The sequence below is a fragment of the Gymnoscopelus microlampas genome, assembly GCF_963454915.1.
Source record: "Gymnoscopelus microlampas genome assembly, chromosome: 11".
NCBI lineage: Eukaryota > Metazoa > Chordata > Actinopteri > Myctophiformes > Myctophidae > Gymnoscopelus > Gymnoscopelus microlampas.
The window spans coordinates 22,934,609-22,962,091 of NC_139948.1; the positions used below are offsets into that span (position 1 = coordinate 22,934,609).

The 27,483-nt window shown below is 44.0% G+C and overlaps 1 protein-coding gene across 1 annotated transcript; it reads left to right on the forward strand.

Moving 5' to 3' along the window:
- Positions 1-15,199: 15,199 nt before the first annotated feature.
- Positions 15,200-21,721, forward strand: LOC311055589 (dual specificity protein phosphatase 3-like; the record flags this gene model as incomplete). The annotated part of the gene is made up of 3 exons (XM_084071839.1): positions 15,200-15,324; positions 19,340-19,572; positions 21,510-21,721. The coding sequence occupies 3 exons, from the start codon at positions 15,200-15,202 to the stop codon at positions 21,719-21,721; spliced, it is 570 nt and encodes a 189-aa protein (XP_083927965.1).
- Positions 21,722-27,483: the final 5,762 nt, after the last annotated feature.

Sequence of the window (27,483 nt, forward strand, 5' to 3'; positions counted from 1 at the left end):
AAATAGTTCAGCTATTCTTAGTTTTCACCATGTAGCTGGGCAGCTTGACAAAATAAGCTACATCAACATTTTCAGTGGCACATCAACATAAAATAGCACTACAGGTGAATTTTTAGTGCACATCAAAGGGAGAAATATCCATCTACATCCAGCTATGTTTGAGTTTTTAGTGGATTCTGTCCATCATACCAAAGAAATACGTTTCCATCTCCAAACACGTGGTAACACAGTGGTTATGATTCTTTCCATCACATGAAAGAAATAATTCTACATCTACATCCACTTTTACCTAGTATGTTTCATTCAGTCACTCACTCAAGAGTGTCCCAGGCCAGGCTGATTGATCTACCAATCAACTAATGATTCATGAAAGAACAAACACACCATAAGAGCCTGTGCTCATCAGCCAGGAACAACAAAACAAACCCTTTGATGCATATTACTAACATGGCAGCCTTTCAACATTTTTGACGTTTTGGTTATAGAAACAAATACTGAAAAAAAAGTCATTTGTTTCATTCCATTTTGCCTCCACTGCCCTTCTTAAAGACACTTCAGTGCCCGGCCCCATGCACAGAACAACCAGAACAGAACACACACTGGAATATTCATATTTTTAGCATATTTTTTTAGCCCAAAAGAGAAATCTGATGTCTCCCCTGGACCCAAACTAGTGAAAATAGCTGATCTACAAGCTCACTTTTAAAAGATTTTTTTTTATGGAATTATTTTTGAAAAAATGTTTGAATTTGCTTTTAACTTATGAACATTTTGGATTTTTTAAAAAATCTTTTGAAAGAATGATACAAAATAAAAATATAAGTAGTAAACAAAAAATAAAGGGGTATTTTCCTAAACCCATAAAAATTGCTCTGCGACCCACATATGGGTCCCGAACCACTGTTTGAGAAACAGTGATTTACTCTATCAAAAATCAAAATGTGAACAGGTGCTAATAAGTCCCTATAATTGTTGTGTCCACACAACAATGGAGACCAGGCAACTTGTCTTGATAAGAGTGCCTCTTGTGAAAATGAACAGACTGGATAATTCAATACCATGATGATGAAAGACTAGCAAATATATTATGATTTCATTTGAGTAACAAGGTGTCCAATGATAATGTAGTGGAGTAAAAGTATATATTTTATATGTATATGTAAAGGTGAAAATTGTGATGAATATATGAACTCATCTAAAGTATAGCCCCCCCATTCAAATAAATAAAATAAAATAAAAGTGTGTGTGTGTGTGTGTGTGTGTGTGTGTGTGTGTGTGTGTGTGTGTGTGTGTGTGTGTATATATATATATATATAAACAAGAATGACAAGTCATAATAAAGCCGCATGCGGCAGGCTTTTTTGGCCCCAATCTTGTCAACAACACAACATTTAACTATAAAGAAATGAAGATGACAAAAGACAGCTAATGGTTGTCAGGTGATGGACAATTAACACGTTGCAGAATGAATGAAAGATGCAATCAGAGTGATGCACAGCGAGCCACACAGTATAGGCAAAATAATAATAGTATTCAAATAGTAGCTTTAAGGCTACTAATCATTTACAGAGTTCTCAACGGGCCTGAAAATGAAGGCTCGGCCCTAACTGGGCCCGACTGGGCCGGCCCGGGGCTCGGCCCGAACCCGACTATTGCCATCATGTTAGGCCCAAAACCCGAAAAAAAAGAAAAGAAGATTTTCGATTTTTTGTTTTATTAAATATTTTTAATATTATTATTCTGTTCTGAATATATATTTATCTATTATGAAGATGGCGCTGACGGCAGCGGACATTAACTTACACTGTGCTTACACTGTGCTGATTTAAATGAAGTTAAATCCTTATCTTGCTCACGCACCTCTGTGCAATGAGATGCATCGTCTGCATTTCTCTGCCTCTCTCGACCGAGTCTTTGTCTCCCCCCTCCCGACTGTTTGAGACCGACTCGAGACTGTTGTTAACCTATTAGCTTAAGTTTACACGCGTAGGGTGAACACTTTTATAATACTGAACTAAACGCGGGTGGATTACATTGTATTGTGAAAATCAGAAAGCACCGTTTCTGCCACTTGTGTAACTTAACAAAACACGACGGCATAGAGCACGCCGGTCAGTTATCGTAACTCACAAAAACACATTGAACAGCCTGTTATACCTTCAAATTAAAACCATCTGAAAACGTCAACAACGACACATGTGTAGTGTACTGCGTGTATGCACGTTCTCGCGCGTGGCTTGCTATATATGGAAAACTCGCTCCTGCGTTCTTCAATTGATTTCTGAACGAACCTGACCACTGAATGTACACTATTGTTGAAGGCTGGTGTACTGTAGACCGAAATTGCCGTGGGTTTTTGTATTAAAAGGGCCCTTGATATGGATGCATCATGCGGTAGGCAGTAGCCCTGAAACATGAATGTGAACCATGGCTACATATGCGGCAATGGATTACAAGAACGCTCGTCCCCAAACACACTCGCCCGGGTCTCATCCAGGGGAGGCATGCGTTAATCCGACAGACCTTTTCTCCGACTATGTGGCATCCGCGTGCGGTTAGGGTTAGGGTGCGGGTTTGGTTCGGGTTTACTGTTTATGTGACAAGGGTGAAATGAGGGATTCTTAAAACTTTTGTAATTTGTTTTTATTGGTGCTTAATGTGTATAATTGCCTCATTTAACCCCACCATCTTATTATTTTTGTACCAATTATTATTACGCACTGTATTGTTTATAATTGTTTTCCCCATGATCCCCTGGTCACATGTATTGAGAGACATTGAGTGGCAGAGCGGCAGTCACGCGGTCACGCCCAAGGCCACGGTCATGGCCAATGTCCCCAGACAGACTGTCACCACGGACAAATGAAAGAAGAGGGAGGTGTGGTTTGGCAGGTACAAAAGCGGAGGCGGGACCGTTTGAAACAGAGAACAGAGCACCCAAGTGACAGAGGCGTCAGTGAGGAGAAGGACAGCAGAGGGGAAGGTTGTGCCGAGACACGGAGTAGAGGAGTGCATAGATGAAGTAGACATACCAGCCACCTAGGAGTTTGGAAGCCGAGGTGTGCCTACATTCAAAGGAGAAACCAAGAGGAGAAAGCGATCGAACCGAAGGGGAGGAAGAGGCGAGTGAGACCAGACCATATGAGAGACGAGCGAGACCAGACCATATAAGGAGCGCTGAGACTGGAAAGTGGCGATAACGTTGCATACGCAACCAACTCAGCGCCAGGTGTAAAAACCTGGCTGGCGAGTGAGTATTCGAACAAGCAACGTTGAATCCCTGTATAACCACTGCCTGAGACAACGCAAATGTATCGTGTAAATGCACAGTGAACTGGTCTAGATCTCTATAATTGCAGGCGGAGAGAAAGAAGAGAGAAGACGAAGACGACTGGCCTCAAACCCTTTCCCATCTTACCCCCATATATGGACATGCAGCATTACCCCTGAACAAACCGTGTTGAGTATCTTGAAGCACTTTATTGGCACAGCACTTTACTTGAAAAGTATTTGTTGCACAGAAACCCCCCATGCTAAGGAACCCTTGTGATTAAGCCCCGCGTAATTTGCACAACTTTATAATTTATTTTATAGTTGTTGTGTAGATTAATTGTGTTTTGTATGTTTATATAGGTTTTATTAGTATAGTGTTTATTTGATTGTTTTTAAGGCACAGAAGCCAATGTATTAGGGACCCAATAAATATGACTTACCTTTTTTGATACACTGTATTCGTGTCCAGTTTCTTAAAGGGATATTCTCATGCCAGTGTTGTATTCTCAAAACCAAAAGTATTGAAACTTACCAGTTAACCTCGAACCTGTGAAAGCCTGAAGAAGAAGTTAAAGTGTATTCAAAGGGGACTTCCCTCTATAACAAAAGTGGCGTAGTCGACAAACAATTAGTTCAGATAGGACTCACAGTAATTACGCACCCAGCACTTTATTGTGCATTTATATTTTATTGTTGTGAGTTTTATTCTGGATTATTTATTAAAGGAGAAGAGTGCAATAGTACAAACAAATTGCAAGTCAAATGTGATACAATTTCGGCCCTGTTCACATATTTGGCGTTGGCGGCAGGACTGGTTGAGAACAAACACATGAGAATACCCTTAAGAGAAACTGTACTGTTTTGTTGTTTTTGTTGCTTTTTGTTTTTTGCTTTACGGATTCAGAATGATGATGATGGCGGTGTATCCCGGTGCCCCATGGTTACCCACCTTTGGTGGAACAGAAGGCGAGAGTAAATATAGGGAATGGAAAGACCAGATTAGAGGATTATTAAGTACCCAGGAACTACCAGAAATCAGGAAAGTTGCTATTATAATTAAAACGCTAACCAACGAAGCTAAACGGCAGATTAGTGTGGTTGAGGAGGGCGAACGCGACACAGTGGCAAAAGTTTTTAACTACTTAGATGCTTTATATAAAGAAACTGTCTCTGTCGCAGAAATGCGCTCACTATTCTATCGGTGCGCACAGCGCGCAGGAGAGAATGTACAAACTTACACCCTGAGACTTAGAGAGCTGTTTTGTGGGCTGCGGCAGCACGACCCAAGCACCGCTCCCTCCGAAGCCATTCTTCGTGATCAGTTTGTTATGGGTTTAGCTGAGGGCCCCCTGGGCCAAGCCTTAAAAATATATGCTCGACGACACCCAGATGAAGATTTTGCTGCTTTACGCGAAGAAGCCTACCTGTTAGCTGCTGAACATGGAACTACTGAAATAACGTGCCACGCTGTTAATCCTATTTCTGTCCCCTACCCTTCTCAGGACCCTGCTTGGAGAGAAAAATTAAAACAGGAAATCATGGACGACGTAAAAACTCAAATGCAAGGATTCACGCAGGAACTCATGAAGGAAATCAGACCGCTCCTCCGCACTGGCACCAATGACGCACGAGCGCGCACTCCACCGCCACCTGAGCGACGGTATACGGCCTCTCAGCGCTACGAATGGGATGAAGGAGGTAGGCCGATATGTAGCCAGTGTAGACAGGCGGGTCATATAGCGAGATTCTGTAGATCCGACCGAAGTCAGTTAAACTAGTACGCCCTGTCGCCGAGGTCCGGGGGGCAGAGGTGCAACGTTCACAAAAAAAGTTAAGGGCCAATGAAGTGTTTGTGGGGGAATGTCCGACAATTGGGATAACAATGGGGGGAGTCCAAATGAGGGGTTTATTAGATACGGGGTCTCAAGTCACATTGATGCAGCAGAGTTTGTTTAACGAAAAGTTCTCGCAAGATAAAATGGAAAATGGGCCTCTGGTGTTTTGCCTACGGGCAGCAAACGGCCTTGATCTACCCTATTCTGGCTATGCCATATTCGATTTAGAATTAGAAGGACTGAAAATACCGGGAAGAGGAATCGTAATTGTAAAAGATGAACATTGTATTGAGCCGCTGATCATTGGGATGAACGTAGTCCACGCAGTGTGGCATGCATTATTTAAACTCTCTGGGAGGTCTGTGTTTCCATGCCAACAGGAGAGGACACCATGGAAAAAAGCATTCGCCGCCTGTAGGAGAGTGGAGGCAGTGACCCACGAAGACGGAGCATTGGGCTATGTGTGGCCTGTCGGCCGACGGAGAATCCGAGTCCCCGCCCGCAGTGAGTTAGTAGTATGGGGCCGTGCCTGGAAAGGTCCAAATGGAGCCGAATACGAGGCCCTGATGGAGGCCATGCCGGAAGGAACTGATCTGGGAGTGGCCCGAGCGTTGGTCACCGTGCGTAATGGCCGAGTCCCCGTGCGCATCTGCAACCCCCACGCGTATAGCGTGACCGTGGGCAGACATCAAAAGTTAGGGAAGCTATATCCAGTGGAGGAGGCCGACGTCCGTGGACGACGAGACCTGAACCTGTCCCTAGGAACCGACGGAGCCGTGGAAGTGTCCCTGGTGAGCATCGAAGACGAGGGACCCGTGAAGACCTTACCTGAGGAGATGGAGGCGTTGACCCGGCGAGATGACCTACCTGACCAGCAGAGAGAAGAGCTGCATGCGATGATGTGTAAATGGAAGAAGGTGTTTGCAGTCCATAATGAAGATTTTGGGCAGACGGACGTGGTGCAACACCAAATACCAACTGGAGACGCGGCACCCATCCGCGAGAGGCACCGACCGCTGCCGCCCTCCATGTATAGAGAAATGAAGACCTTATTGAGTGACATGCTGGACAAGGGAGTGATAAAAGAGAGTTGCAGTCCCTGGGCAGCGCCCATTGTCCTGGTGAAGAAGAAAGATGGCAGCTGGCGTTTCTGTGTCGACTACCGTAAACTGAATGCCGTGACGCACAAAGATGCCTTCCCTTTACCTCGGATTGAAGAGACTTTAACAAGCCTGACCAAGGCTCAGTGGTTCTCCACACTCGACCTGGCCAGCGGTTATTGGCAGGTGGGTATGGACCCTCGGGATCGAGAAAAGACAGCGTTTACCACCCCTTTAGGACTGTTCGAGTTCCAACGTATGCCGTTCGGTTTATGTAACGCCCCCGCGACCTTCCAAAGATTAATGCAGCGATGCTTGAGTGGCCAGGTGACAGAGTCATTATTAGTGTACCTCGATGACATTATTGTATATTCACCTGACTTTTCCTCTCACATGCAGCACCTTGACCAGGTTTTCGAGCGGCTGTGGAGACACGGATTGAAACTGCGCCTCGATAAATGCAAGCTTCTCCAACCGGAGGTAAAGTTCTTGGGCCACGTTGTAGACAAAGAGGGAGTGCGCCCGGACCCTGAAAAGTTGGCTGCGGTAAGAGACTGGACCCCACCCTCGACTGTCCGCGAGGTCCGCGCTTTTCTAGGTCTGGCTGGTTATTATCGCCGCTTCGTGTCCTCATTTGCTGCCATAGCTAGGCCGTTAAATAGTTTGTTGATCGGAGTCCCGAATGATGTGAAGTCCCATCAGTGTAAAATAGAGTGGTCCCCTGAATGCCAAAACTCGTTTGATGCTCTTAAAACTGCCCTTACGCAGGCTCCAATACTGGCTTATGCAGATTATGACCGACCGTTTGTAGTGTATACTGATGCGAGTGGCCGCGGGCTCGGCGCCGTTCTGGCACAGGTCCAAGATGGCCAGGAGCGAGTAATCGCCTACGCCAGCCGAAGTCTACACCCTACCGAACAAAATGATGCAAATTATAGCTCCTTTAAATTAGAACTCTTGGCACTTAAATGGGCAGTGACCGAAAAATTTAAAGATTACTTAACTGGCGCTCATTTTACGATTTATACAGATAACAATCCTGTTGCGCATCTTCAAACAGCTCGACTAGGCGCGGTGGAATAGCGCTGGGCAGCCCAGCTAGCATCATTCACCTATGATATAAAGTACCGACCTGGAAAAAGCAATGCGAACGCAGATGCCCTGTCTAGGTTCCCTGTTCAACCTGTAGGAGTGGCCGTAGTGGAGTTGGCACCGGTGGAGAGAGAGGACGGGTGGGCTGGAGCTGAGTGGCGGGGAACACAGGATCGAGATCCGGACATCCAGATGGTGAAGAGTTGCGTAGAGCGGAGGAAACTGCCTACCCTTATGGAGAAGAGGAGTTGGTCACGGGAAGCCAGGCAAATGTTACGACAGTGGGACCGGTTGCGCATCAGAGACAATGTGTTGTATAGGCAAGTGATTGATCAGCATACACAAGAATGTTACTTACAGCTTGTTTGTCCAGGGGCGCGACGAGAGGAGGTGTGGAAAGGACTCCATGAGGCCTCGGCACACGCCGGAGTGGACCGGACTTTGGCGCAGCTTCGGCGCCGGTTCTACTGGCCGGGCATGGAGGGGGCGGTGCGACAGTTCCAGCGAGGTTGTGTTGCCTGCAGCCTACTGAAAGACAGGATAGAGCCCAGGGCCCCCTTACAGCCATTCGAAGTATCGTATCCTATGGAGGTAGTGGCTATTGATTTTCTCACATTAGGTAGGCCGAATGACGCATGGCAGAATATTCTTGTAGCAACCGATTTATTCACCAGGTACAGTTGGGCTATTCCAACGCGTGACCAAACTGCGCCCACGACTGTCCGTGCGCTTTGGACACATATTATTCAGCCATTCGGTTGCCCGGCTCGTTTCCATTCGGACCGAGGCCCGAATTTTGAATCCGAATTAATGCAGCAATTGTGTCATACATACGGTATTACTAAGAGTCGCACCACACCTTACCACCCAGCTGGTAATGGGGGGGTGGAGAGGTTTAATCAAACACTGTTAAACATGTTGCGCTCTCTAGATACTGATCGCCAAGGCAGATGGAATGAACACTTACCTGAGTTAGTACACGCTTATAACAATACTGAACATGGTGCGACAGGTTATGCGCCTGCGTACTTAATGTTTGGTCGCCACCTGAGGCGTCCGGTAGATGTAGCATTAGGAGTACCGTTGTCACAAAATCGAATGGGAGTGGGAGATTGGGTGCAAGATCACCAGAAACGAATGGCCACAGCGTATAGGACAGCCGAGAAAAAAATGGTGCATATAGCAGGACAGCGTAAACAGGTCTATGACCGCCGAGCCGGTATGCCACCATTGTTACCTGGAGAGAGGGTGTGGGTACGAAACCGGAACCGACAGGGACAAGGTAAACTGGGCCCATGGTGGGACCCAGAACCTTTTGTGGTATTGGAGAGGGTGGGAGATGCGGGCCTAGTATACAGGATCCGACCTGAAAAAGGAGGGCGAGATAGAACGATCCATAGGAATGCATTAAAAGTGTGTATAGCCCCCAGGTCACCGATGGAGAGCCCCGAACCTGCCCCAGTAGCCGAACCGGTGGGACCAATATGGCCGCCTTATGTAGGGTTTTTCCCCGGTCCTAGGGAACCTGAAGGTCCGCGGCGCTCTGGAAGAGCGAACCAAGGACAGCCACCTGAGAGGTACGGGCATGACGTTTAGAACCAGTTGCCAGGGACTGCCAACGAAAAAGTAGGGGGGAATGTGACAAGGGTGAAATGAGGGATTCTTAAAACTTTTGTAATTTGTTTTTATTGGTGCTTAATGTGTATAATTGCCTCATTTAACCCCACCATCTTATTATTTTTGTACCAATTATTATTACGCACTGTATTGTTTATAATTGTTTTCCCCATGATCCCCTGGTCACATGTATTGAGAGACATTGAGTGGCAGAGCGGCAGTCACGCGGTCACGCCCAAGGCCACGGTCATGGCCAATGTCCCCAGACAGACTGTCACCACGGACAAATGAAAGAAGAGGGAGGTGTGGTTTGGCAGGTACAAAAGCGGAGGCGGGACCGTTTGAAACAGAGAACAGAGCACCCAAGTGACAGAGGCGTCAGTGAGGAGAAGGACAGCAGAGGGGAAGGTTGTGCCGAGACACGGAGTAGAGGAGTGCATAGATGAAGTAGACATACCAGCCACCTAGGAGTTTGGAAGCCGAGGTGTGCCTACATTCAAAGGAGAAACCAAGAGGAGAAAGCGATCGAACCGAAGGGGAGGAAGAGGCGAGTGAGACCAGACCATATGAGAGACGAGCGAGACCAGACCATATAAGGAGCGCTGAGACTGGAAAGTGGCGATAACGTTGCATACGCAACCAACTCAGCGCCAGGTGTAAAAACCTGGCTGGCGAGTGAGTATTCGAACAAGCAACGTTGAATCCCTGTATAACCACTGCCTGAGACAACGCAAATGTATCGTGTAAATGCACAGTGAACTGGTCTAGATCTCTATAATTGCAGGCGGAGAGAAAGAAGAGAGAAGACGAAGACGACTGGCCTCAAACCCTTTCCCATCTTACCCCCATATATGGACATGCAGCATTACCCCTGAACAAACCGTGTTGAGTATCTTGAAGCACTTTATTGGCACAGCACTTTACTTGAAAAGTATTTGTTGCACAGAAACCCCCCATGCTAAGGAACCCTTGTGATTAAGCCCCGCGTAATTTGCACAACTTTATAATTTATTTTATAGTTGTTGTGTAGATTAATTGTGTTTTGTATGTTTATATAGGTTTTATTAGTATAGTGTTTATTTGATTGTTTTTAAGGCACAGAAGCCAATGTATTAGGGACCCAATAAATATGACTTACCTTTTTTGATACACTGTATTCGTGTCCAGTTTCTTAAAGGGATATTCTCATGCCAGTGTTGTATTCTCAAAACCAAAAGTATTGAAACTTACCAGTTAACCTCGAACCTGTGAAAGCCTGAAGAAGAAGTTAAAGTGTATTCAAAGGGGACTTCCCTCTATAACAAAAGTGGCGTAGTCGACAAACAATTAGTTCAGATAGGACTCACAGTAATTACGCACCCAGCACTTTATTGTGCATTTATATTTTATTGTTGTGAGTTTTATTCTGGATTATTTATTAAAGGAGAAGAGTGCAATAGTACAAACAAATTGCAAGTCAAATGTGATACAATTTCGGCCCTGTTCACATATTATGTCGGAGCACTGCGCTGTCGGACTAACGTATTGCGCCCCTAATCCGGCGGCCTCTGTCCGCGAAATGAATGGTTGTATTGTGCTTTTTGTGCTTTTTGCTTTGGCAATGTAAACGTATGTTTTCTCATGCCAATAAAGCCCTTTGAATTGAATTGAATGGGGGTGAGTGTGTTTTGGGGCGAGTGTTCTGTTTACCTCGCCCAGAATCGCTTTTTTTTTTACTCTCTCTCACATGGTTAATACATTTGATTTTGGGATGTACAATACATGAAAATTACGGGATTAATAACGCAACTGCGTCGAGAACTAATGGACAGTGGACATTACCGCGTTTGGCTAAAAACAGTTAGTAACATCATACAAGCATACAAGCTAACTATTAGCCAAATTCGGCTAGCGCTCAGACGAATCCACTGAGAGAGGCGTGTCTAGTCCCATAGCTTGGGAGGACGAGGGCGCCCGTTCAGAGTATGGGAAAGTATCCCATTGGCTTACACACAGCCAATCATGCAAAAAAAGTGTCTAATACATGTCGGAAATCTGTCGGGTCAGAGTCAGACTGAATATAGAGCCGCTATGCTTTTCAGCATGCGGCTAAAAATACAATAAACAGTGCACTGTATTTAACATGTAGTACAGTGGGTCAGACAGATCAGTGTGTAAACTGTGATATAAACTCAAGTGAAGTATAGCCCCCCCCCGGCTGCCCATATAGCATTAAGAACAATTACAACACGTCGATGACAGCTGTACAGCCTGTCCTCTCACAGGCCCCTCACATAATTAACTCCTTGGACCGCACTGCCACCTACTGGTAGTTTTTGTGTATCACATGCCTTCACGTCTGCAACAAATGCTTTGTTTTCAAAACCTAGATGCATATTATTGAAAAACTAGTAGGCATACTGGCCAGTGCCCAGGCCACTACTACTACACATCAATATGATTCTACAACTGCTTTCTCCCTTGGTCTTCCCAAGCATAGATAGGCTATTTGGAATCACATGACCTCTCAGAAATGCCAAAACTAACGTGAAAATGGTTAAGGAAATTATGAGAAATAACACCATAGGCTACTGTATATTTGACCATTAGGCAACTGAATCTGGTATCCTACATTTTTAGTCCATGGGCCAGACGAGAAGTCAGGGACACGTAAGGTGGCAAAATCTCTTTGGCACCATTTTGTTTGTAGGGTCCATATAAGTACTTTGAAACATGATAACCTTTTCAAATGAGTAGCTTTAATACTTTTTTAGGACATTCATGTTTTTGCCATTATCTCCCCACATTATCTGCACGGTAGTTCTGTACCTGGCCAATAGAACCGTTTGCAATTTGGTGTTAGGAGAATTTCTCACTTGAACTGAGTCAATGGGTACCTAGACATGAAAAATCACAGAGGTTTTCATCCGCCATAGTGCCACGAATGGCGCAATGGCCAAATCAAAAATGGCCGCCATCGCCTAAGATGAAAATCCAACTTTTTTTGTTTCTGAGTGTATATACACATGCAATACTTCCATGTTGACTAATTGTGGGGTGGGGAATTCATTTCTGTTATGACCACTTTGGGTGATGTTGACCTTGAAAGGTCATGGTCAAGGTCATCTTGCTATTTCGAAGACCTTGGCCATAACTTGGCCATTGTTAGGACTAAAAACAGGTGTAATAAGACTACTTCTGGCATTTATAATTCCTTTCTGATATTGTTTTGACCATTAAGGAGCATCTTGTCATTGAAATATGTAAGTCAATGCAATTTTTCAATAACTCAATTACTCAATAACTTTCATTGTATTTTTTTCCAATAATGATTTGTATTATTTCTAACAAAAGACATACAAAGACATACAAATAAAATCGTAACTCAAAATCAAATAACAATTCCTCTCAAAGTGCACCATATGTGTGCATGCTGGTTAGTGTGATGGACTTTTACAGGATGGATTTTAAATGTTTCCATGGCAGAATATGATGCATGGAACTCCAGCAGCACGGCACCCACATCGGCGAGTGTCACACTTGCCTGAATACTTGCATGCTGTGAGCAGACTTGGTGGTAAGGCCTTCAGACACTTAGATGGCAGGAGTGTACCAAAGTGCTCCTCCCATCTATGTTCCATTGGTGATAGTCTTGCCTGAGGTTCCTTGGCTGTCGCAACAGGTCGCAAGCCCTATGCACCAGAAAGACACATTGGATGTGGCCTCTGATCACACTACTTGTGGGAGGGAGAGCATCCATTCCAGCACTGGCACAGGTATAGTTTTCTACCCTGAGGTCATCAAATGTCTTGCTGTTGTACTTGAACTGGACCCTGCCCAGACACGCACCAAGTACTTCTCTGTCAACGCGGTGTCTTGTTCGGTCAAGGTGTCTGCCTCTCCAAAGATTGTCAGATATTGCACTGGGTCAAAAGCCATAGCTGCATGTTTGATCCCCACCTTACTCATGCAGTCATCTCCAGTCAGGATGTGTGCCTTGATCACTGTCTTGGCTAGTGGTGCTCCAAGATGAGAGACTGCTTGATGCAGTGGGAGGATGCGCCGCTTCTCACCAGTGCCATACTGCTGCCAGATCTCCTTCATCCTCAGTGCTTGGAAGTAAGTATATGGGGTGTAGTATAGCAGTAATGTGAAGGTGTGTGTGTCATTGGAGACTATGACAACTCTCTTGCACTGTTTCACATGAACAGCCCACTCCACATGCACCACCATGGGGCGGCAGTGGCTCAGGGGTAGAGTGGCCGGGTAGAGTGAACTGGAAACCGCAAGGTTCCTAGTTCGATCCCGGGCTCCCCCAGAGTTAGTGTCGAAGTGTCCTTGAGCAAGACATTGAACCCCTAATTTCTCTGAGCAGTTTGGTGCCTTGCATGGTTTCCTCCGCCATCGGTGGGTGAATGTAACGTACAATCTATGTAAAGCGCTTTGGATAAAAACGCTATATAAATGCACCATTTAGCATTTACCACCAGCCTGTTAGCCTCAGCACCAATGGCTGTCCTGGAACTTATGGCCTGCAAGTGTGTACGGACCTGCAAGTTTCCAGACTGTTCCTGCCTTGCCAACAAATTAAAGTGCACAGAAATGTGCAAGCTACAAACCTGCAGCAATCAGAAGGAAGAGGAGGAAGATGAAGTGGAACTGATTGATTATGATGATGATAATGATGACGATGACGAATACTGAAGAATTGATATTGGTATGACAGTTATGATGATGGTGATGATGATCATTGATTAAAGTACCTCTCAAGCCTACTCCATAAACCAACTCTGTCACGGACCCTGTGGTCCACAGACTTGGACCTCCTCTCTGTCCCTAAGGCAAACAAGTGAACCATGTTCTGAACCTTGTTCTGAAGGCTCTGTCGGGGACAGAGCCTTCAGTGTGGCAGCCCCCACCCTGTGGAACTCTCTCCCAATAGGGATTGGTCATGCTCCTGCTCCATGCTCATGCAACACTGGACTCTTAAGGCTGTGTGTCTTGAAAAGACACCTATTCTCTCAGGCTTATGGCATATAGTTGTTTGTTGTTTTGTTAGTTTGGCTGTTGGTTGTTCATTGTTTTTGAAAGGCGCCATATACATTCAAGCTACTATTATTATTATTATTTTATTAATATTAAAGTGAATGAAAAAGAGAAAATGATCCCCCCCCCCCCTCTGTATCACATGTTCTGTTCAAAAAAAGTGGCACACTTTCTTCATTATTTGATGATTTGATATATGATATTTGATATATATGGTTGGTGTCTTTGAAGACTGATAACTGTGACTAATCTACCACTTGGGAAAGGCTATCATGATCAAATATCATCTAGGGATATAGACCTATTCAAAATACAAAACTAGATTTTGCAAATGTTGCACAGTGACCCCGATTAGTGAAAATGCTGTTCACATCGTATCACAACGTGAAGTGTTGTGAGCTTGTAGACATGCCATTTGCTGAATGTTTGCCCCAGAATAGGCATGCTAGGGTTCATGTGGTTAAATAAGTGAATGTAAGAGATTGAATAATGTTTTTTTCCCTCTGTATGACATGTTCTATTCAAAAAAGGTTAGGCGATTTTTTCATTCTTTGGATCTATGGTTGGTGTCATTGAGGGCTGATAACTAGGACTAAGCTACTACTTGGGAAGGGTTATCATGTTGAAATATTATCTAGGGATATAGACCTTTTCAAAATACCAAACTAGAATTTGCCACCTTGAGTGTCCCTGATTAGTGAAAATTCTGACCTGGGCCCATGGACTATTTATTTCAGATGTAGGCAGTATGCAACACATTGTGAGTTTGTAGATCTGCTATTTTCAAAAGATTTCATTTTAAAACTTGAAACGTGAAATGGGAGCTTATGCATAATGAGTAGGCTACTTTCTACTTTTGGTACTTTATAAGTATATACATTTTGATACCAATACTTTTGTAGGCCTACTTTTACTCAAGGCAATTCCGGACTTTTACTTGTAACAGAGTATTTCTACATTGCGGTATTGATTACTTTTACTTAAGTAAAAAATGGGAGTACTTTTTCAACCACTGGCTGCTACACAGAGGGCGTGACTGAGTCGCGACAGCGCGTCGTTGTCCCTACAAGTCTGTCCGTGGACCGTCGTCTGCTCCCTCTGTAAACAGACACCTGTTTGACCCCGATCCCTCCCTCCCTCCCATGGGTTTTATTTTGATTTCCCACATATTGTTATGACTTCAATATCGCTCCAACCAACAGGTCAAGACAATAAGATAACGGTGCCAGACTGCCTGCCAGGCCAGCCCGAGTCGACATGTCAGATCAGTTCAACGTGACTCTCCAGCAGCTCAATGATCTGTTGACGGACGAGAGCGGCTTCTACAGCTGGCCGACACAACACTGCCATGAAGTGTTTCCCAGGATCTACGTCGGCAATGCGTGAGTTATTGTTTTGAAACCTAATTGTAAAAGTGTGTAACGGGATAATAACGCCATGTGTCCACAACAAGTGTTCCATTACGGTTGTTTCTGATCGGCGATCTGTCTGTTCATTTCTGACACTCTGTAACTAGCCTGATTACAATACAAGTTTAATTGAATAAAAACACAATTGTATTCCACATTGCGGCCCCACACCCACACGCCCATCAGCACGTTGTGGTCATCAGTTGACGTCAATGTCCTGTGTTCTATTCAGGCTGCAGCGCGGAAAAGGACAAATCAATACAGACAGACCATGTCTCAGCTTAGAAAATGTAATTGTAAAAACCTGCTTATTTGTGTTAGAATCAATAAAATGCCTGATACATTTTTGAATCAACTGACTTAATCCTATGGAAAGACTAGGCCTATCTATTTTTGGTTATTTTCAGTTCAGTCTATTATTTTGTCTGTTAATTTATAGCCTTGTCCTGTTTTTGAGTAAGCATTAGAATAACTTGAAATAAACCAAACCTGATCTAAGACCTTACATGGGTTGGACTGGGAGACGAGGCAAATGCACTTTTACAAAAGACGAAATGGAGCAGAGATGGGAGGAAGCCATGGGAGATGGGAATTCTGAAAATAGACAAGTAGGCTACAGAAGATTTTACACCCCAGCTCTGGTGAAGTAAAATAACTCGTATGAAGAAGAGAAGGAGGACAGAGAAGTACTTCCCGGCATGCGTTGGTGCACACACACACACACACACACACACCCGGGACTCCCTCTTTCCTTGGTGTTTTGCCTTGATTGTGCTTAAACCCTAATATTTAACCTCACAAACACTATGCCTAACCCTAAACTCAAAACCCTGTCCGCCTGGGCGGAACACCTGGAAAAGACATCCTCCCGAGAGTACCCATCGCCAAAGATGTCGACCTCTCTCGCTGGCCCCCAAGAGCGGACAGCAGAGGGCCCCTACACTTAATACAAGAACGTTCGGTACAACAACCTAGTTGGACCCGGTCAAATCTGATGACCTCAGAACGGTCGGACCCACGTATTTCTAGCCACCAAGTCCACTTGTGTGACTCGCCCCAGTCATATCCGGCGATCTTGGAATGGTCGGACCCGCAAATCCGGTGACCTCCCGGGGGTGAGCGTTCTGCAGAAAAAAGGGTCCGACTAGGTTGTTGTACCGACTGTTCCGGTTACCCATAAACTGCCAACCCCATGGTTCTCCAGCAGGACAGGCCTTGCCAGCGGCAAGCAACTAGAAGAGCATCTGCTGGCACAACCCCAAGGCTACTGGCAGCAATTGCTTGCACCTCCAAGTATGCCTGGCGATATGCCACCTCCGCTGGTGACTCCAGGTGCTTTGGACCGCCGTTTCTCACCACCAAGCTTCGATGACAGCATGCCACCTAAAGGAAGTGTCAAGTTACCCCACTACCGCCTTCGGGAGCATGTGCACGTCTCCGGACTATGACCACTCCATGACGCCCTTCAAGAAGCAGAATGGGCAGAAACAATTTGGGCTCTGAAGTCTGAATGTCCACGCTTGAGAAGGACAAGCTGAGTGGATGAAGGATGACATGGGTGGCTAAGAGACAGTGCAGCAGGCACCTCCAGTCTCCCCCATCAGTCACAAGGAAGAGAAATGAGGTGGGGAAAGAGCCATCACCCTCAGTCTGGCTGCTACTGATGCAGAGAACTATCACTAAGCCCAGGCACCTCTAGTCCCACATTCATCATCGACGTTAAACTACTGTATATATGTACAGCACAGTCAGGGATCTACTGTCCAATCCATCCATCCATCCAAGCCCTAATGGACACAGGAGCTTGTCTCTAGTACACAGAAGCTTCTCTCCCTGGTCCAACCTGGAACGCTGGCCAACACCCATGACTTCCTGTCCCTGGTTTGGTCACCAAGTCTGAAACAGATTCGAACTGTGACTGGGGAGTGGGCCCTGATGATTGAAAAATGGTCCCTCCAGATAGTTGTGGCCCACTAGAACTTGAACCACAACCTATCTAAGCTCAGAGCCTAATAGCCTAATAGCTCTCCAGCGTTGCTTGGGGGAAGAGCTAACATGGCATCATTCAGCCTCGGGCACAGTCTATGCCCCTATCCACAGCCGCAGCCGGAAGGGGCACTGCTACGTCAGCACAGCTAGCCTCTCCGAGTGATAACGCTAGCTAAAACCAGCAGCTCAGAGTGCCACGCCGGTAAGTGGGGGTCCAGACAGCTGGGCTCAACTCCACTGAGGACCACTTGTCCTCTCGCTGAGGCTGGCCATCAGAAATGGGCCTATGATTTCTGGAGCAAATGGTTGTTCGACCCATCCAGGAAAAGTGGGGTTCTCCCAAACTCAGCACATAGACTAGACCAGTGGTTCTCAAACTTTTTCATGTCAAGGACCCCCAAATTGACACTTATTAGCCTGCGGACCGCCATTTGAAAAGATATGCCTCAGGGATCCCCATAAGAGAAGATTTTTACGGCTCTAGCAGTGATTCTCAACCATTTTAATTTCAAGGACCCGCAGTTTAACATGCATTAGGACTACGGACCCCCATTTAATGGCATTGCTATCTCTGGGACCCCAATTTATATTGTAAAATCAATGTTAATTTAACTCTGAGAGTGTACAAATGGAACCAAATGGACCCGTTACATAGGACCACAATTTTAGCTTTAATGTCTTACTGTACAACATGTTATTTTACATTTCTGACTATCCTATCTGCAAGTGGACATTTTTGTCTAATGGTGGTGTCAAACGTGCCCAATACTCAGGGGTGCAATGCTCACTGGACGGCCTTGCACACCGTGCAGGAACCTATTTGACCAGGAGCACGCGCAGGCACACGCATAGATTTAAAACGACTTAAAATTCACACCTCAACAAAGTTTACAAAGGCTCCCGACTCACACCAGGTGGATTAACATAGGAATGAGCCTAGATGCATATCAATTGTCCATTGTGTGACCTGTAGTGTTGGTGTTAAGCGACGTGCGCATCACGTCTTTAAAATAGAGTGCAACCACCTTCCAATTCAGCATTGCAACGCTGCCAATACCACCCGTGGTAGGATTTGTGGTCAATTGGGCCACAAAGTATTTCTTATTAACAAGCATTAATTTCTGTGAAGAAGTATAATTCCATGCACGTCCAAGTTCCTCCTCTGATCCTCGAGTAGTAATGTACTAAAACTGCTTGCAAAACAACAACTTTTCTCCAACACATGGAAAATAACTGAAATCTTGCTAGCTGGACAGAGAATTTCCAGATGGCATCTTTAAAAGGTTTTTACACAGCGGTTGCTATTAAAGGGACTAGCACTCAAACTGAGCCAGTCATGTAGCCTATAGAACTATACTCTGTGTTCCCTGTGTTGGTGTTCCCTCCGTATCATAAATAATGGACATAGCAGAAACACTGCTGTCTTTTATCTCTGTAGGATGGGCAGATGGAGCAGGAGAGAGGATGAGATGGAAAGATAGATAGATATATAGATAGAGAAATCCAGATATACTGTACAGTAGGCATGTACATGCATATGGTACATAATGGTACTTCAATACATGTGCACAGTTCTCTACAGTATAACAAAGTCAAGAGGGCAACCACTCAGTTTTTTCTTCTTAAAATCTAATTTATACTTAAAGGGACAGTTCACCCCCAAAAATACATTTTTTTCTATCGATTAGTCACCCCATGGAGACTTGAATTCATGGATTTTTTTTTTGGGGGGGGGGGGGGGGGGTGAACTATCCCTTTAATTGTACAAAAAATATAGAACTTGAATCTGACTTTCACTGGGAAGATTCATCGTTTTGCACTGTCAACATTTCACAGGGAAATACACATCAGACGTAGGATATTTTGGCCACTCTATATTATTGATCTCCTCATATCAGAACAATGGGATCTAGGTGGAAAATCGGTAAAGTTGTTCTATAAGGTAGTGTGTTAGTCCTGTCATACACATAACCACCTTTCACCTACCTCACTTTGGCAGGTTTGTGGCGATGAATGTAATGCGTCTGAAGCGTCTGCGCATCACCCATATCCTGAATGCGGCAGAGGGAAACTCCTACATGCACGTCAACACCAACGCAGAGTTCTACGCTGACACAGGGCTTGTCTACCATGGCATCCAAGCCAGTGATACCGACCACTTCGACCTCAGCGTCTACTTCGAGGAGGGGGCGGACTTCATCGAAAAGGCCCTGGCGCACAAACATGGCAAAGGTAAGCAAAGCTGTCATAACAATAACTAGTAATCGTACTGTTAAGCCATTAAGACCTGAGACCGATTCTACAAATGCCTTCTAAATCAGTAGTTTTCACACTTCTGTTCAGAAATAGCAGATGTACAAGCTTGTGCCGTGCTTCAAGCTTGTATATCTGCTATTTTTAAATAGCCACTGCAAAAATCTGAAATGACACAGATGCTTTCCCGGTTTTAATGGAGTGGTGGAATCTGAAAAGACACACAGACAACACGTTCAAACCTAATTCATGACCTGTATCGCTTATCTCTCCCCTCTGCCCCGAGCCAGCCAAATATTGAATAATAAGCCTTCCTCTGTCCAAAACTATTTTTAAAACAAGCTCAGTATAGCGCAAATCTCAGCCAGGAGGCATGGCCTAATAATAATAGCGATGTATGCAGTGACAGTTGTACATCACCCCTACAGTCTTCCGCCCTCTCTCTCTCATACAGTGTCAATTATGTTTGTACTGCCAGTCAATTAAGGGCTACTGTCAGTGTGCACAAGAAATATGATGCTGATCAGCTTAGCAGTGTAATGAGATGTTTTAATAATGGGAATGTTTTTTTGGGGTATTACTTAACACTGTACAGGGGGAATGTATACTTTGGTCTGAGGCTATAGAAGGGCCTGTTGAGGGGTTGCAAGAGTTCCGGTGTGGTGATTGAATGGAGGGAATTTTTGTCAACGAAGAGAGTTGAATGAAATTCATGTTTCAATGTCCACCCACGCCCATAAATACAAATTAAGCAAGAGGATTACACTGGTGTAGTATGCAAGATCAGCAACGGACAGACACATCACACACAGACAGGGTACAATGCATGAATTTCCTGACTGAGATTAATATTATAAAAACATAGCTCCACTGGTGCTGTAAAACCAAAACTCCTCACCTTATTGCCTCCACACATTCTTTGAGAAGCTGCTAAAACACACAGGTGTGACATGGGGAAGAGATCACTGCCTACAGGTGTGGTTTATCATCCTGATGAGTTGCCTACCTGACTCCGCCCCCTGCCTGCAATACTGCATTAAACAGCAGTAATTGCATGAAAAAAGATGCCAAACTTTATTGTCAGTCGCATCAAAAGTATTGTTTGTACAGAAGTGTCATTTTTGGTAGCATTTCTGGGTGTATGGGAGTCCAGTCAATGTTTTAGAAGCTGAACTGAAGCCAAAAACCAGATAACTAAAACTCACACTGGCAATGACCATGTTGTTCCACTGAGATCAGCATTTAAATACACTCAATTTGTAAAAGAATAATTCAAATAAAATATAGGGACATTCTTCCAGCTATAAAGTAGTCCTTCTGAAGTTAAAGGACAACTTTTTTTTTACAATAAGGGTTCTTTTATTAGTTTGTAATGTTAATAATTCAAAGAGGAGTGTCAAAATGTATTCATTTATTGCCTTCTATCGTTTCTGCGATTTTTAATTGGGGGCCGGGGGCATTTGGGTAATTGGTTCTTTGTCTCCGGGAGGCCAAAGGCATGGAGGCCAGGGCAGAACCTCTGCCCCAAATCGGCCTGTTATATATGTTACCTTTTTTATATTACTCCTACAGATTTTGTCCAAACATCACGCACATTGGTACACAGTATCGGATTTTGGATTTTTCATATTCCATCCTGATTGGCTAAGATTGGCTCCCAAAGTTTGCAGGAGTGGCCCGTTTTGTACAAAATGCCTCAAATCATGAACGCAGCGTCCGATTGTCGTGAAACTTTGTATGCACATACCGATACCGATATTTTCCGATATTACATTTTTATGCTAATATCGTCCGATAATATCGGGAGGCCGATAATATCAAACATCCCTACACTCATCTTTTAATTATTATCATTACAATAACTAATAGAACCCTTGTTGTAAAAAAACAAAGTTGTCCTGTGTGCCCCCCTCCAGGTAAGGTGTACGTCCACTGCAGGGAGGGCTACAGTCGATCTCCATCGCTGGTTATCGCCTACCTGATGCTAAAGCATCACATGGATGTGCACAGCGCGCTGGCCATGGTGCGGCAGAAGAGAGAGATCGGACCAAATGATGGCTTCCTGCGCCAGCTCTGCTGCCTCAACCAGAGCTTGTCAGCTGAGGGGAAATTGCCCTGGAACAAATGAGATTGAGAGAGAGAGAGAGAGAGAGAGAGAGAGAGAGAGGGAAAGAGAGAGAGAGAAGAGGTAGTACAAAATGAGGGAAAACTCTGCTTAATGAGAGAGAGTAAAAAGGAGATTGGCGGGAAAATGAATGAGAGAAGTCTGCTTAATTGCATGTCACTTCCTTTCACCCCTTCTGACATTTTAACGAGTACAGTTCATTAAGGGAGGTTCTAGAACAAATTGGGGGGGGGGGGGGGGGGGGGTAGTGGAAGCCAGTGGAACATAACAGGAAAGGTGAAACTCTGCTGAAGTTGTACCCTTCACTTTCACACCTTTTTAAATGAGACAATTTAGACTCACGGTCTGTCTGATGCCACTGAGCGGCTGAACAGGCCAAACTCCTGTTCTTTGTGGGAAGGCGGGACCCTGCCAAACACTCACTGTTCAGCAGAGTGTATTGTTACTGCTCTTTGTGTTTGTGAAAACAGGAATTTTTAAACAATGTACACGGAAATGCTATACTGTATGTAGTACTGTACTCGTCTATCCATTATCAAACTGTGATCGTCTGGCACTATTATGTAACACCAGCATTCTATAAGCAGGTGAACATTGTCTGTGATGTAATGTAAAACTGGTAATGGAAGCCTGAGTTATACTTGGAAAATAGCAGATCAACAAGCTCACAATGTGTCCCAGCATGTCGCGTGGTTGGCTTGTAGATCTGGGATTTTCTGTGTGCAACACCGGTGCGCAACTAATTCCCTTAACTCTCCCTCCATTCCACACACACACACATAATGCCACTCTTTTATACTCTTCTACCCTTGAACCTTTGAGCACTGCCAGATTTCTGTGTCCCAGGATGTACCCGTGGGAATGACTAGCCTACATAGGCAGTTAGTTATAAGGTTCTATTCATATTTTTAGGATCAGGGTTAGGGTTCAGCTTAGGGTTGGAGTCAGGGTCACACAATATCAGGATACATCAGATTTATTCAGGTTATGCTCACTGCAAAGCAGTGCAGTAGTAATGTACTGTAGAAAAACAAAAAAAGCATATTATATTTAACGACCAGTCTTTATTAGGTCTTTAAAAATTCTGTCTCTCACATTGGTACGGAAGTAGCCGTAGCACCATTTCACGCAATGCTACAATACAGATTTGCTTGTGACATCAAATTAAAACCAGATTTGTCTATGAAGCTGTGTCATTAGGGTGGTGCAGGGGTAAAGTTCCTGCCCACCACCGTAAATTCCAACAAACACAATTGTGGGGGAAGCCGGCAAGGGCAGGGCGTTCTCTGTCACTGCACTTCACTAGTGACTAGCTGTAAAGGAAGGTCCGGGTGCCCGTTCAGCAGAGAACTGGGAAGAATAGCGTGTTCCTTCGCACACGTTACGTCCTCCTGGTGAAACTACTCACTGCCAGGTGAAAATAAACAATAACATTGTGGCGTACCCTCGAAGTCGCTGGTTTGTTGTCCCAATTATGACACTGAGATATAGTAGTATACAGTATGTCAATTGTTAGTTTTGTGGATTACATTTTCTGTCTTGTCTTCAGTGTTCTATAGAGACCTTTTGCACATTATTGTTTACTTTTATACCAATTTGTCCGGCAGCATGCTTCATATTGCACGTTTGAGCCAAAGACAAAAGTATTGTTTATAAATTTGTTGTTGGCACATGGTCTTTATTAAGTTGTCATGCACAGAGATGAGTCATTTTGTGCTGCTTAGTAAGCTTTCATCGGATCTCACTGCTGCTGCATTCAAAGTGCACTTTATATACAATGACACTTGTGATTGTTGTTATTGTTACCTCTCTTTTCATATGTTCAATAATAAACTGAAAAATGATGCTTGTTTTCTTTATATATATTTGTATACATATATATATATTATTTGACAGCATATAGATCAAGCTTTTTTACATTTAACAGACATAACATTTAAAATTCTGTTCATTATGGGTGATATGATTATCTTACTTGTATTATATACGTCATCTACTATATTGTTATGATTGAGTTATCACTCAATCATATACAATTACTGTACATTTCATGGAGGGGTGGTAGCGTCATAAGTTAACCCATGCTATAATCATTTAGCTGGTGATGTGCAATAACAACCATGTCAAAATTGTTCTGAAGGGGACGGAGCCTACTAGCTGTCTTCGAAGAGGTGCCGCATTCAATTCAGCTGCACATTGGGAGATTCAGATAACTTTTAAGGCATGTCAACCTGACCACACACACTACACAGTACAGCAACGATTGACGTAGATCATTAAACAAATAAATGAATGCCCAAAAGGTCACAGTTATGGTGACTTGGTAAAGTTCTGGCAAGAGTGTTGAGTTACCCCACCACATCACCTCTTTGTAATCCTCTCACACTCAGTGCTGTGAATTCTGTTACGATAGCACCAAAATAATAGGAGTAATTTGATATGTCACTACTCTAACAAGTTGTCATTGGAGTTCTTCCCTATATTCACATCTTGATTCAACTTTATGCTTCACATCTTGATTCAAAATTGACTACTTAATTATATATCATTATATACACTGATGTATTTGCACTGTGCCCTTCTTTCTCTTCTGTTGTTTAACAGCTGATGGTGTGGTGGTTGGTGGGGTGGGTGAAATCTGAAATCTTTCAGCTGCTATACCTTTCCAGCTTTTCCTCTCAGGGCTAAACCTGCTTCTGTGACCTTAATAAAACTGCTTTATCGTGTATAGCCAGCAGGGGGAGACAGGGACCAGAACTCAGTTTAACTGAATCAAATTAGTGAATTGGGTAAACTTGCTCTTAGTTCTGCTTTCACCTGAATACAGCCTTTTAACAGTTGGAACCAGTATATCTTTATTTGTGATTTACAGCAGGTATGGTAACCTTTGTATCTCTCATTCTAAATTCTATTTGTAATTGTAAACTGAGTGAATTAGACTCCATGTGGTGTAACCCAGTTTAGACAGACGTAAGAAGATCAGGTGTGCACCACAAAGACTTGAGGATAAGGTGTTATATAGCTCTATACTGTAAATCCACCTTTAATCTGTTTTGGTGTGTGTGTGATTGGGGTTCTATTTCTGTGTCAGCTAGGATACTGGACCAGGTCCAAAAAACGAGGTGGTTAACAAGTTTTAAATCATTCAGACCACTGTCAGCCCCAGAGTGCCATGCACACCCAGTGTTTGGACCACCCCTTAAGGACAATCCATAGAGGGACAGGAGTTGAGTGCCCTTAAATCTTTAAATGTCAAAAGTCTATCAGCCTTACATTAACTTCTTCTTCTAAGATCCATCAACAGTCTGTACCAGAAGGGTAACAAATCCACCAGACAATTATTGAAGTGACCCACTCTAATGACCTCCCATCCCGCTGACAATCAACCAAACAGCCAGCCAATCACAAGCTGACCACACATCTTCTGTAAACACCAGAGAGCTAGAAGTGGAACGTCATTCTTTTCACAGTCTGTATAGCCTTCGTATGTTATTTGAACCAGTAAGGTTCCTAACAATTATCACTCCGCCCTCCTTTAATGGAAACCATACTTCATGCCACCACACAGGGAAGTAAGTCCGTCCAAAAGGTTTTGTCAGCTGTGTCTGTGTGACACCAAGACCTGCCTATCTCTCTCCCCCAGTCTCATTCACAAAATATTCTACGATTACAGACAGTGAACGCAGCCAACTTCTAGTAGGGATTTGGAGTCTGATGACAGGAGTGAACTGTTTTTAAGTTAAGGCATTACTTCTAAATAGCATGACTCATTCACCCTGTCATCATAGGACTTGAATGTCATATCGAGTGTTAGAGCAAAATTAGTGGATGGTTAAATCAATGTGCACTTTGGCACAGATTTGCATTTTTCTGTTCTAATTTGCTCAACTCAACATGCCACAATGTTCAAGAGAATCCATATAACACTGTTGATCTATTCTGCAAATAATTTCACAAATAGATGCAAAACTTATTGTAATGAACTGTAGTCTGTAGGTTGAATCAGGCATGACAACGTCTGGTGATAGGAATTCCTGGTATTTTATTTATAACACTCACAGCAATGTGTCTCCAAACCAAGTCCCCTGTTGCTCCCGTTCCCCCCAAATTAACACACACGTAAAACAAATGGATACATCAACAGAAATCAACAACCTCAATCACAATTATCAAACCACACACACACACACACACACACACACACACACACACACACACACACACACACACACACACACACACACACACACACACACACACACAGTGAGGAGTGCTGACCAAAACCAACCACAGAGTCACTTGATTTGCATAAACAGCAGTCTTTTATTGGGGGGAAACTTTAACAAAGGCAGGTAGGGGAAAACTATAACAGAAATTCCTCCCGGATTGGGGTATTTCAACAACAGTTCCTAGTCTTTTTAGAAAAGCTTTTCCTTAGCTGGTTTTACCTCTAGGCTTTATGCCACATGTTTTAATAGTTTTACTCTAGTCTCCTAATTGTTGTTTTCTTTTATTGGTGTGATGTCTTTGTTTTTTGTTTTTTGCAATTGCCTTCTGTAGCACTTTGAGATTTCTTGCAAATGTAAAGTGCGTTATAAATAAAATCCATTATTATTATTATTATAGTCCATGCATGAAGTGCCCTATGGTGCCTAGGAAGAGAGTAGAAACCATAATTAGTCTTAACAAGCCTAATAAGGGCACATGTTGGAGTGTGTTTTAACTTACCGCCCGAGCCTGCGTCCATTCACCAAGGGAGTGAGCTTCATCTGAGGAGAGGTTAAAGCAAACATTTATAGGGTTGGGCTGATCAGACCAGGCTGTCACCACTCTGGCAATCAGACCTGAGGTGTCATCATATCAAGCTGATTGAGGATGAAAACAGGCACATACCTTCCTTCCACTACTTGCCCAAGTGCTCTGCCCTGTCTCTGGTGCTGAAACCTCTCCTCAGCACTCTGCTCGCCTTGGTGGAGACGGCAGATAGCTCAGGCGGCAAGCGACACTCCACAACACACACACAGACGCGCGCGCACGCGTATGTGCGTGTGTGCGTATGTTCAAATATGTACAAATAAAGATTGATGAATGTGTGCAATGTAATATTTGGGAGAGTATTTGCTTGGGAAACAGAGGATGTACTGGGAAAATATGGCATAGGAATTGTGTGCTTGTGTAAACAGGGCAGGGGGTGATTATGTGGGATGGGGAACACTCAAAGACTTAATCAATAAATAAAAAAAGTAAACTGTTTTTACATTGAGACGCTTACTTAATTTCTTGCAACTTCTCCATGCTGGGAAAAAAACTAAAAACAAAACAGGAGCAGATGACGCTGGCATACAGATGAATAGTTTTGCCAGTGTAAACAAATGGGGGTACACATTCTGATGGTTTATCCAGTACACCAGTGGGTCTTCGGTGGATAAGTCATATTCAGCTGCAGCTCCACTGAAGCATTTGCAGTAGCATTCATTGATTTCCTTGCCTCAGTGGCATCAATGTCAAGAATTTCCCAAATGTTAAGATCTGGAAGACAAATATGACTGTAATCAGTATTGAAAGTTTTCCATTTGTATCCTCTTTTTACTTTCACTTATTTTGTCCTGTATTTTATCGATTATCGATTAACTATTTATAGCATTACCTGCAGACAGTATAGAGGATGGATTTTCTATAATTGGTGCTGCTGGTTCCGGTTGGGAAGATGTGGACGGCTGTTCTGTTGGTGAGTGTCGGATGTCGTTGGAATGCTGCTTATATAC